General features: G+C 29.9%; 1 protein-coding gene across 2 annotated transcripts; it reads left to right on the top strand.

The window, feature by feature from the left end:
• The first annotated feature begins 9 nt into the window (after window positions 1-9).
• Window positions 10-13,128, top strand: LOC112463308. Of its 2 annotated transcripts, XM_025029684.1 has the most exons (16): window positions 10-141; window positions 1,730-1,855; window positions 3,075-3,413; window positions 3,677-3,988; window positions 5,603-5,728; window positions 5,869-5,994; window positions 6,147-6,278; window positions 6,432-6,548; window positions 6,702-6,827; window positions 6,964-7,089; window positions 8,473-8,814; window positions 10,261-10,386; window positions 10,540-10,668; window positions 10,833-10,958; window positions 11,095-11,220; window positions 12,787-13,128. In XM_025029684.1, the coding sequence occupies exons 3-16, from the start codon at window positions 3,085-3,087 to the stop codon at window positions 13,121-13,123; spliced, it is 2,580 nt and encodes an 859-aa protein (XP_024885452.1). In that variant the 5' UTR covers window positions 10-141; window positions 1,730-1,855; window positions 3,075-3,084; the 3' UTR covers window positions 13,124-13,128. The 2 variants fall into 2 exon arrangements, with proteins under 2 accessions (XP_024885452.1, XP_024885539.1); XM_025029771.1 differs by lacking the exon at window positions 3,677-3,988.

Raw genomic sequence — 13,128 nt, forward strand, 5'->3', positions numbered from 1 at the left:
ATACAGTATGAAATCAAATTAATGAGAACGTTATTATAACGTACAAAATATCATAAGTTTAATTGGGGAGATACGCCATTTTACAATCAAGACAAGAGATTTGGTAGTTTAATAAAATTATTTTTGTGAATTCGTGTCCCGGTAAGAAATTTTTCATATAAACTAAACACATATTTAAATATACCTAATTATATGATATTATACAAATATTATACAAAATATGCCCATATATGTTTTTTTTTCATTTGTATAATCTTTGCAGTTTGTATGTACAAGAAAAATAAAAATAAATAAAAAGAAAAAAAAATTAGAAAATAATAAAAGGATAATTTTTGCATTGTTTTTTATCGTTCATTTATTTGCCTATATATATAATCATATAAAATGTAATGTATATAAAATACAATTATATATAATTATATATGAGCAAATTTTTCACATTTGCTCAGACTTTATTTTTTTGTAAAAAAAACAATGCAAAAATTATCCTTTTAATTATTTTTTAATTCTTTTTCTTATTATTTTTCTTGTACATACAAACAGAAATTATACAAGAGAAAAAACATAGTATGGACATATACGGACACATTTTATATAATATTTTATACAAAGGAAGCCCAGGCAGCGCGGATGTGTGTTAAGGTTTAGCAAGAAGAAAGACACAGTTAAAGATTGAAAACTTTTTTTATTTTAATAATCCTTTCAAAGTAATCAATTTTTAAATAAAATAAAAAAAAATAAAATAGTTAAACCTCTTTGCAATCAAAAATTAAAGTAAAAGAAACTGTCCGCTTTACCCGACACCTATGGGTAAAACGGATGAGTCACTGGAACTGCAGGTCTCCGTTTATTTCGCTTGGTCTGTTTTACATTTGTATTAAAAAACCATCTTAAAACAGAAAAAAAACAGCAGTCACAAATATGGCCCGTATTCATAATTCGTTCTTATTTCAAGACTTTCTTAAGTATAATGACTTAAGATGCTAATACGACTCTGTGATTGGTTTATGGACGCTTTATGACATCTTAAGATTGTACTTAAGACAGTTTTAAATATAAAATCTGACTATGAATACCAGCCTGTGACCGAAGAGAATATGGTTTATCCGCTTTGCCCAAAGGACTTACTTGGCGTGAACTAGGAAAAGTTAAAATAAGTATAAGCAACAAGTAAAAAATTTTAAACTTTAGTAAAGTTTTAAAAACAGAGAATTCTAATAAAAAACATTCATAGTGGTTAAGGAACAATTACTACTAATAATCAAGCTACGCTACCTTAGCGAAAATCGCAAGAAAACACACAAAATTTATTTTTTCCTCATAAAAAACGCACAAGAGCAATCACGTTCTTTCGCACTGCCATGTATGGCATCGGCGATGACGGCGACCGATCGCTTGTTCTTCCTGCAGAGACTCATAGCGCTTTATCTAATATCTATATATAGATGAGCAAAAAACACCTATCCGCTTTAATTGCCAGGGCTGCGTTCCAAAATTCTCTCTAGTTAACTAAAATGCTATAGTGTACGTGACGTAACTGTGGGTATTCCCTTAATATTATATGATTATATATATTTAAATATGTTTTTATATAAAACATTTTTGCTGGGGTATATTCTTTATCTTAACTAAAGCTAGAATAGAACATTTACGTTAAAATACGAAAGTAATTTTACAACGTTAATATTTTACATAATTTCATTTCTAATTGCACCCTTTTTCAATGTAGATCAAGCACTTCAATTACAACGGGTTTTGATACAAATCCTACTGCAGAATATCAAAGTCAGGAAACGGTTGATTTGGATTCTCAAACGTGTGAACAGTCGAAAAAAGAAACAAGGGCACGTATTGGGTAACTATTTGTTTTGTTTATATCATACAATACAATGATATCTTACTTTTGAAATACTTACTCTTATGCAAAAGAATAATTTAATATTTTATTTAAATAATATTAATATTTTAAATAATTCCATTTCTAATTGCACCGTATTTTAATGCAAACCAATAAAAACATTTCAAGTTCAACGGGTTACCATACGAATCCTTCAGCAGAACGTTAAAATACTGCAGAACAATACCTTTGCTTCTGTATTGTCGACGTTTTTTTATTTGCAAATTAATATATCGAAATTTTTATATTTCCATGGTTCTCATATAATTGTAAAAAAAGGAGTGATATCCGTACAAAACATACCTTTTTTGAAAAAAGATAATAAAATGCACCAGGTATACGATGTTTTATACACAATCTTTATTTTAAAAAATTTTGATTTAATTTGGTCATATAACTTTATTTGTGTTTCTTGCTACAAAAACAATTATACTTGAAAGTTTGCATCAAGTGAATGAGATAAATTAGTAACATCTGATTTTTAAAATAATGTTTCTTTATTACTACATATTCGTTGTGTATGTGTTCTAAAAAAAAAGCACGTACACAGCAAATATAATAAAGATCTAGTAAAGAACACGTACACAAAAACTATAATAAAAAAACATTATTAAGAAAATCATCAGATGTTACTACTAATTTAATAATCTATTCACTTGATGCAAACTTTTGGGTATTATTGTAAATATTTTAAAGAAACATCAAAGGTTACTGAATTATCATATTCACTTGGTGCAAAATTTCTAATATTGTTTTTCCATCCAAGGCATGTAAAGTCGATACTCGAATCTATCAAAGTTTATTGTTGTCGCTTTTCCGCGATGTCGATTGGTTCTCTCACTGCGCTTACTTCATGAGCAACTGTCATCGTATATTTTGACAGTTGTATTGTATGTAATGTTAAAGCTAAATAGTGCGCGCGAAGCGCACATCTGTGGTGTCTAGTATAGTAAAAAACACAAATAAAATTATAACATCAAATATTATTCAAAAATTTTTTAACTTTTGTAGATCTGTACGTGATCTGGTAATTAAATGAAACAAATTTAAATTATATATTTATATAAACATACACTCTAATTAAAAAAAACTTTTTTTTATCTTTGTGAGAAATTCTACAAGCATTTTTTAAGGCGTTCACTGTATCACATTTAGTATCAGACAATCTGTTTTACAGGACTATTGTAATGGCACCGAACGGAAAACGCAGCAAGCTGTGGAATTATTTCGAACAATTAAAACCTTCGTTGGTAAAGTGTACGATCTGTAAAAAAGAAATTACGATACCTCAGCCAACAAGACGCTCAAAAATATTTAGAGCACACTTATTAATTAGACACGGTATATTTCTCGATAATGATACTCTACCTGCCGACTTAAGGCAATATTACTCGAAGTTACCGGGACATAAGGTAAAATGTAATGATTGTGGTAAAACAAAGTCTTTTTTAACAAATATTGCACATTTACGAAAACATTTAAGAAGACATTCCACAAGAATCCTGAGTCAAGATGAGTAAGTACACATTCAAAAAATTATTAAAATACTGAAAACTATAAAATAAATATAATGATAGCTGAAAAAATTAATCAAATAAAAGTTTTTATCAGGGTACCCATGTAACACTTATTTGCAATTTCGATCATAAATGTGCCTTTCAAATAATAATAATAATAATATTTCGTAATAACATTAATATTTCAATTATTTTGCATATGTAGTTTAAATAAATTTGATTCGCTTATTTTCACGTTCTTTTATGTATAAAAAAAACATAGGGAGTCTTGGAATTATTTCGAGGAATTAAAACCTTCGCTAATAAAGTGCATGATCTGTAAAAAAGAAATTCAGATACCTCATCAATCAAGACTCGTGCCAATATTCAGAGCACACTTATCAATTAAACATGGAATATTTCTCAATAATGACACTTTCGCACTACCTGACGACTTGAGGCAATATTACTCGGAGTTACCGGGACATAAGGCAAAATGTAAAAATTGTGGTAAAACAAAGTCTTTCTTAACAAATATTGCACGTTTACGAAAACATTTAAAAAGACATTCCACAAGAACCCTGAACCGAGATGAGTAAGTACACATTCAAAAAATTATTAAAATACTAAAAATTATAAAATAAATGTAATAATAAAACAATCAATAACTAAAGAAAATTAAGCAAATAAAAGTTTTTGTGAGGGCATCCATATATTTATTACCAATATTAATCATAAATGTGTATCTCAAAACGTGCTAATAATAATTTCTCCATTATTTCGCATTTAGTTTAAATAAATTTGTATCGGTTGCTTTCACGTTCTTTTATGCATCATAGATAAAGACAATTCAGATATTTAGATTAGATAATTATTTGTTTGACATTAGTATTGCAGAAATTCGAGACAAATATATAATTAAACTTTCTCTAAATCGCCATGTTGGTAGCCCAAATATTATATATTTTTTAAATGGCATTGATTTAATTACGGGGCGGGAGGGGGTTTTACTCCAACGGGAACTGTGTTATAAGTCTAGCAAATCTAGTCGGTGCGCAGTTTATTAATGTTGGAAAAAGATATGTGTAATACATAAAAAATATATCATAATTTGGCTACCAAGATCCAGCGCGGACCGTAGATGGCGATTTAGTTCAATTATTTGATTGCATATCATAACGGTCATAGAATTCGCTCGTGTTACTGCAAAAATATAAACTGCATGATTTATATATAGTTCTTAAAGATATTGAAATTAATGTGCGAGAGTATGTATATACAGAGTATTTTCTACCTAATCACAAACGGAAAAATATTCATACAAACAAGTATACGTGTACATATACGTACACAAATAACGCAAACACATACATAAAGGCACTCAACATTCACAAATACACGCGCATATATGTACCCTTTACGTATAAAAGAAGGTATCAGGTTATCTGAAAAAGACTCTGGCAGACACTTAGATTCTATAATGACTTCAGAGCTCCATATTCTTTTATCTATCGATTTTCTGTGGTTGTGACACGGGAGACATATGTTCAGAATCACGAAAACTATAATAACTCAGGACGGAGCAATTGGGTGTTGGCAGAGGTCCCCTTCTATAACAAACATTATGTATCAAAAATTTTATATTTTTATGGTTTTAATTGGTGACCGCAAATGTCTTATTTTTAAACGCGTACTCACATTAAGACAACCTCTATTATAAATTATATATTAAGAAAGACGTTTCTTTCAGGCAGCGTATATGTATAAGCAATAAATAAGTGAAACACGACGGATATAATATACAATCAGATTAAACAGGAACGTCATTGTAATGCACAAAATATTATAAGTTTAACTCGGAAGCTACGCCGTTTTACAGTCAAGACAGAATTCGGTAGCCTGATAATATTATTTGTGTGAATTTATGTACATTTCTTTATCTCAACTAAAGCTAGAATAAAACAATTACGTTAAAATAGCGTTTCTCCCTAACTTGATTTTATATCATATCGGTCGTGTTTCACTTATTTATTATGTTCAATCATTTAAAGAAAAAACAGGCGTATTTAATGTGTAATTATTCGTTTTGCTTATTATACAATATAATGATAACTTGATATTTAAATATTAACTCTTTTGCAAAAAAAATAATTTACAACGTTAATGTTTTAAATAATTCCATTTCTAATTGCTCCGTACTTCAATGCAGATCAAGCACTTCAAGTTCAACAGATCACGATATGGATCCCACTAATCTAGAACGTCAAATTCAGGAAATAGTTGATTTTGTTCTTCAATCTGAACAATCGAGAAAAAAAACAAGGGAACTTGATGGGTAATTATTTGTTTTGTTCATATAATATCACACAATTATAATATCTTATTATTAAAATATTTATTTTTCTTTAAAAGAATAACTTATAACGTTAATATTGTATATGATTTTATTTCTAATTGCAACACATTTCTATGCAGACCAAACACCTCAATTTCAATGAGTATTGATATGAATCCTGCTGTAGAATGTCAAATTCAAGAATCACCTGGTTTGCCCGTTCAATTATTTGAACAAACGAGAAAAGAAATAAGCGCATTTGATAAGTAATTATTTGTTTTGCTTATAACTTATATCATACAATGTAATGGTATCCAACTAGTTATTAACTTTTCTGCACAAATGTAACTTACAATTGTGACATATTTAATAATTACTTCATCTTATTTACTTTTAATCGCAACACATTTTTACACAGACCAAGCGTTTACACTTCAAGTTCAGCGGATTATAGTATGGATCCTACTGCAGAACGTCAAAGTGGAGAACTATCTGGTTCGCCAGTTCAATCACTTAAAGAAATGGCAGAAGAAACAGGCGCACTTGATAAGTAATTATTTGTTTTGCTTATATCATACAGTATAGTAATATCTTGATATTTAAATATTTACTCTTTTGCAAAGTGATGATTTACAACGTTAATGTTTTAAATAATTTTTATTTAAATATTTTATATTTCTACTTGCACCGTATTTCAATGCAGACCAAGCACTTCAAGTTTAGCGGATTATAGTGTGGATCCTACTGCAGAACGTCAAAGTGAAGAACTATCTGGCTTGCCCGTTCAATCATTTAAAGAAAAAACAGGCGCTCTTAACGAGTAATTATTCGTTTTACTTATGTCATACAATATAATGATATCTCGATATTTAAATGTTTACTTTTTTGCGAGAGAGTAATTTACAGCTTTAATATTTTAAATAATTTCTATTTACATATTTTTCATTTCTAATTGCACCGTATTTCAATGCAGATCAAGCACTTTAAGTTTAGCGGATAATGGTATGGATCCTTCTGCAGAACATCAAAGTCAAAATACATCTGGCTTGCCCGTTCAATCATTTAAAGAAACGACAGAAAAAACAGGCGTTCTTAACGAGTAATTATTCGTTTTGCTTATGTCATACAATATAATAATAACTTGATATTTAAATATTTCCTCTATTTTAAAAGAATAACTTACAACGTTAATGTCTTAAATAATTCCATTTCTAATTGCACCGATTTCAATGCAGATCAAGCACTTCAAGTTCAATGGATTTCAATATAAATCCTTCTGCAGAACGTCGAAGTCAGAAAACAGTTGACTTGGGTCCTCAAACGTGTGAACAATCGAGAAAGGAAACAAGGGCACGTGATAGGTAATTATTTGTTTTGCTTGTATCACACAATATAATGACATATTATTATTAAAATATGTACTCTTCTGCAAAAGATAATTTATAGCGTTAATATTTTATATAATTCCATTTTCAATTGCAACACATTTCAATGCAGACCAAGCATTTCAAGTTCAACGGGTTATGATACAAATCCTTCTGCAGAACGTTAACATTATACTGCAGAACAATTGTTAGCTTCTGTATTGTCTACGTTTTTTTATTTGCAAGTTAATATATCAAAGGTTTTATATTTCCATGGTTTTCATGTAATTGTAAAAAAGTAGTGATATTCGTACAAAACGTAAGTTCTTAAAAAAGTAAATAAAATGCCACGTGTACGTGCTCCATACACAATCTTTATTAAAAAAAAAATTTGATCTAATTTTGTCATACAATTATAATTGCTTTCTTGCTACAAAAACAATGATACCCGAAAGTTTGCATCAAACGAATAAAATAAATTCCCAGATAGCAAAGCGTGTCTGATCAAAATCGCGCAAACCTGTGATTGCTTATGATGCTGACAACTTACCGTACATTTGCTTCAATTGATGTCGAGTAATTTAATATTTGAACCAACACGCAGGCAATATTGCCTGCATATATATATGTATTGCCAGCAATTTGTTGGCAAGAGAACAGCATTACTTCGCGTTGCTAGCAATATAACAGCATTGTGTGATCCTATGAATTATTACAGCAACATGACAGCAACAGCTTGAATTTTGTCTTTGCGGTCTTAAAATCAGACGATTTTAGACCGCAGCATATAAGTTGCCAATAAGTTGCTGGCAAGTTGTTGTACAAAATTGTTATATCGTGAAGGCATCAACTTGCCGACCAATGCGGACACTCAGTTGCTACAATTCTGATAGTAACACATACTATGTTGTCGGCAACATCCACAACAATGTAGACACGTTTTTAAGAAAATCAGATGTTACTACTAACTTATCCTATTTACTTGATGCAAACTTCCGAATATTATTGTAAATATTTTGAAGAAACATCAGATGTTACAAATTTGTCATATTCACTTAGCGCAAAAACTCCGATTGTTTTTATAGTAAAAAACACAAATAAAATTATAACATCAAATATTATTTCAGAATTTTTTCCAATAATGAGTTCTATAGAGCACGTACATTTGATTATTGACGTTATTTACCTTTTCAGAAAAATGTAACTTTTGTATATTTGTACGTGATCTAGTAATTATATAAATTCGAACTACATGTCCGTATAAACATACGCCCCAGTAAAAAAAATCATACCTCTTTTTTACCTTTGTGAGAAATTCTGCAAGCGCCTTTTTAGGAGCTCACTGTATCACATTTAGTATCAGATTAATCTTTATTACAGGTCGGTCATAGTGGCACCGAAAAGAAAACGCAGCAAATTGTGGAATTGTTTCGAGCAATTGAAACCTTCGCTGGTAAAGTGCGCAATTTGTAAAATGGAAATTTATATGCCTCATCCATCCAACAGCACAGCAATAATGATAGGACACTTAAATAGACATGGAATATTTTTCAATAATGACACTGTCACACTTCCTGACGACTTGAGGAAATATTACTTGGAGTTACCAGAATATAAAGCAAAATGTAATGATTGCGGTAAAACAATGTCCTTCTTAACAAATATTGTACGTTTACGAAAACATTTAAGAAGACATTCCACAAGAATCCTCAGTCGAGATGAGTAAGTACACATTCAAAAAATTATTAAAATTATTAGACTATAAAATAAATGCAATAAAACGATCAGCAGCTAAAGAAAAAACGCAAATACAAGTTTTTATCAGGTCATCCATATAATATTTATTTACCATTTTGCTCATAAATACGTCTCTCAAATAGTAATAAAAATAATATTTCAATTATTTTGCATAATTTAAATAAATTTGAGCCGATTATTTCACGTTCTTTTATGCATCATAGATATAGACCAGAAATTTAAATTAGATGTCTATTTGGTTGACATTAACACTGTAGAAATTCGAGACAGATATACAGAGTGTTTCCTAAGTAAGTAAACAAACTTGAAGGGGATATTCCTTGGCTTACTTGAAAAGCTTAGAGAAAAAATTCTCTAAATGGACATGTGTCCTAAACTATTTCGTTTTCAAAATACAGGATGTCAAAATTGTGAAAAAAAATAAAAACTTTTTGAAAATCTAGAAAACGTTTAAACGTGTACTCACACATATTAACCGCGTTAATTGCTATAGACGAAAATACTCGCGGACGACGATCGTCCGTCAGACGCTTCGGACGAGTTAATTCGTTTGTTTAGGAAACTTAGTTAGACTCTCAGAAGTCAAATCGTAAGCATTGTAATGTTGCAATGTTGCCCTTTGTGTTGTTCTATGCTTTCGAATTTATCACACAGAAAAACAATTCAAATATACATTGGTATTTTTTCTTTACGCATTTCTTCCTTTTACTTCTTTTCTTACCTCAAATATCAAGAAAATAAAACATTAGTTGCTGTTGATTAAACAATCTAGATTTTTAATCATATTTGTAGTCAAATTATGAAAATTTGCTTGACAAACTTGTGGCCTAAGTTAACACCAAAGCGTCTGACAGGCAATATCGTCGCACGAGTATTCTCCAAAGCAGTTAAAGGATTAAGGCAGTCTCTATTATAAATTATTTATTAAGAAAAACGTCTCTTTCAGTGACGTTACTCAAGAACGTTATTGTAACGTAAAAAAATCATAAGTTGAATTAGGAAGACACACCATTTTACGGTCAGGATAGGATTTTAGTAAAGTAATAAAATTATTCGTGTAAATTTATGTACATTTCTTTCAACTGCAACTAGAACAGATCAATTACGTTAAAACAGTTTTTCTCCTTAACTTAATTTTATATCATATCGATCGTGTTTCACTTATTATCTACTAATCACAAATTCAGACATTAATTGTTTGATATTAGCATTACAGAAATTTGAGGTATAAAACATTCTCTCCCTATCTCTTTCTCTTTCTTCCTCCTTCTCATTCTCACTTACAAAACATCACTCCATTACGGTTAACCGCCAATAAGTACATAATAGCATTAAGTAATACGTGCAATTGTAGTAGTTCAATAATTATTCTTTCTTTTCTATTTTTAATCACACCACTTTTCTATGCAGACCAAGCACTTCAAGTTTAGCGGATAATGGTATGGGTCTTTCTGCAGGATGTCAAAGTCAAGATACATCTGGTTTGCCCGTTCAATCATTTAAAGAAACAACAGAAAAAACAGGCGCACTCAATGAGTAATTATTCATTTTTCTTATATCACACAATATAATAATATCTTGATATTTAAATGTTTACTTTTTTGCGAGAGAGTAATTTACAGCTTTAATATTTTAAATAATTTCTATTTACATATTTTCCATTTCTAATTGCACCGTATTTCAATGCAGATCAAGCACTTTAAGTTTAGCGGATAATGGTATGGATTCTTCTAATGCAGAACGTCAAAGTCAAGATACATCTGGCTTGCCCGTTCAATCATTTAAAGAAACGACAGAAAAAACAGGCGCTCTTAACGAGTAATTATTCGTTTTTCTTATATCACACAATGCTGCAATGTAATGATATCTTGATATTTAAATGTTTACTCTTTAATTGCGAAAGAGTAATTTACAACTTTAATATTTTAAATAATTTCCATTTACATATTTTCCATTTCTAATTGCACCGTATTTCAATGCAGATCAAGCACTTCAAGTTTAGCGGATAATGGTATGGATCCTTCTGCAGAACGTCAAAGTCAAGATACATCTGACTTGCTCGTTCAATCATTTAAAGAAACGACAGAAAAAACAGGCGCTTTTAAAGAGTAATTATTCGTATTGCTTATATCATACAATATAATAATAACTTGATATTTAAATATTTACTCTTTTTCAAAAGAATAATTTACAACGTTAATGTCTTAAATAATTCCATTTCTAATTGCACCGATTTCAATGCAGATCAAGCACTTCAAGTTCAATGGATTTCAATATAAATCCTTCTGCAGAACGTCGAAGTCAGAAAACAGTTGACTTGGGTCCTCAAACGTGTGAACAATCGAGAAAGGAAACAAGGGCACGTGATAGGTAATTATTTGTTTTGCTTGTATCACACAATATAATGACATATTATTATTAAAATATTTACTCTTCTGCAAAAGATAATTTATAGCGTTAATATTTTATATAATTCCATTTTCAATTGCAACACATTTCGATGCAGACCAAGCATTTCAAGTTCAACGGGTTATGATACAAATCCTTCTGCAGAACGTTAACATACTGCAGAACAATCGTTGACTTCTGTATTGTCCATGTTTTTTTATTTGCAAATTAATATATCAAAGGTTTTATATTTTCATGGTTCTCATGTAATTGTAAAAGGAGTAATATCCGTACAAAACGTACCTTCATAAAAGAGTTAATAAAATGCGCCAGGTATACGTGCTCCATACAAAATCTTTACTAAAAAAAATTTTCTAATTTTTAAACATGCGAGACTGTCAGTTCATTCCAGACTTCTATCGTTCGAACATGTTTTGTTTTGTGGCTCTGTAATTTTGGTATTTTGTGTAATGCCACTTTGATATTGTGAATTTCGCTTGTATGGTATGCAATACGAATTGGAGCCATATCGTGGAACATTCTCTGTGTAAATAAGTACTCTCTTTTTTACTCGTTTTGCTGTGCATCATACTTATTTTCTGTTAATTTCTAGTCTTTCATGTATGATGTTTGCCAAAATCTCATAAGCATTAGACAGAGAGTGTGTTGGCGATGGTTCTTTTTTTCTCATTAGGTATTTTGATATTTATTTCGCTCTGCAAATTTTGCACTGACTATAAGGAATTCAATTTTCGTTACATTTTTTAAATTCTAATTATTGACGTTGTTATTTGACTCTATGCTATTTTGTTAAATCACTTGATAAGGATCCTGGGTTGAAACGTTGTCAAGCTATTATGTATTGATTGCCAATTGTTGTCGAGATAAATATATTCTCTTTGGACAAAAATTCTGATCTAATTTTGACATATAATTTCATTTATGTTTCTTGCTACAAAAACAATGATACCCAAAAGTTTGCATCAAGTGAACAAGATGAATTAGTAACACACACATCAAGAATTTTTTAAATAAAGTTTTTTTATTATACTTGTTGTATACGTGTTCTGAAAAAACACGTACCCAACAACTATAATAAGGAAACATCATTAGGAAAATGTTACTACTAATTTATATCCCATTCACTTGATGCAAACTTTCTGATGTCATTGTAAATATTTCATAGAAACATCAGATGTTACTAATTTATCATATTCACTTGGCGCAAAAATACTGATATCGTAGTTTTATAGTAAAAACACGAATAAAATTATAACATCAAATATTATTTTAAAATTTTGTCCAATAATGAGTTTGGAATAGAGCACGTACATGTGGTTATTGGCATTATTTACCCTTTTTATAAAAATGTGACATTTGTTTATCTGTACGTGATCTGATAACTAGGAAAATTTTAATTATATATAAACATACGCCCTAATATAAAAAAACCATACCTTCTTTTTACATTTGTGAAAAATTCTGCAAACGCTTTTTAAGGCGCTTACTGTATCACATTTAGTATCAAACGATTAATTTGTATTACAGGTCGGTTATAATGGCACCGAAAAAAAAACGCAGCAAGTTGTGGGATTATTTCGAGAAATTGAAATCTTTGCTGGTAAAATGTGCAATTTGTAAAATACAAATTCATATGCCTCATCCATCGAACAGCACATCAATAATGATAGGACACTTAAATAGACATGGAATATTTTTCAATAATAACACATTCACGCTACCTGACGACTTGAGGCAATATTACTCGGAGTTACCGGAATATAAAGCAAAATGTAATGATTGTAGTAAAACAATGTCTTTCTTAACAGATATTATACGTTTACGAAAACATTTAAGAAGACATTCCACAAGAATCCTGAGTTGAGATGA

The sequence above is a fragment of the Temnothorax curvispinosus genome, unplaced genomic scaffold, assembly GCF_003070985.1.
Source record: "Temnothorax curvispinosus isolate PA1 unplaced genomic scaffold, ASM307098v1 QBEX01000200.1, whole genome shotgun sequence".
NCBI lineage: Eukaryota > Metazoa > Arthropoda > Insecta > Hymenoptera > Formicidae > Temnothorax > Temnothorax curvispinosus.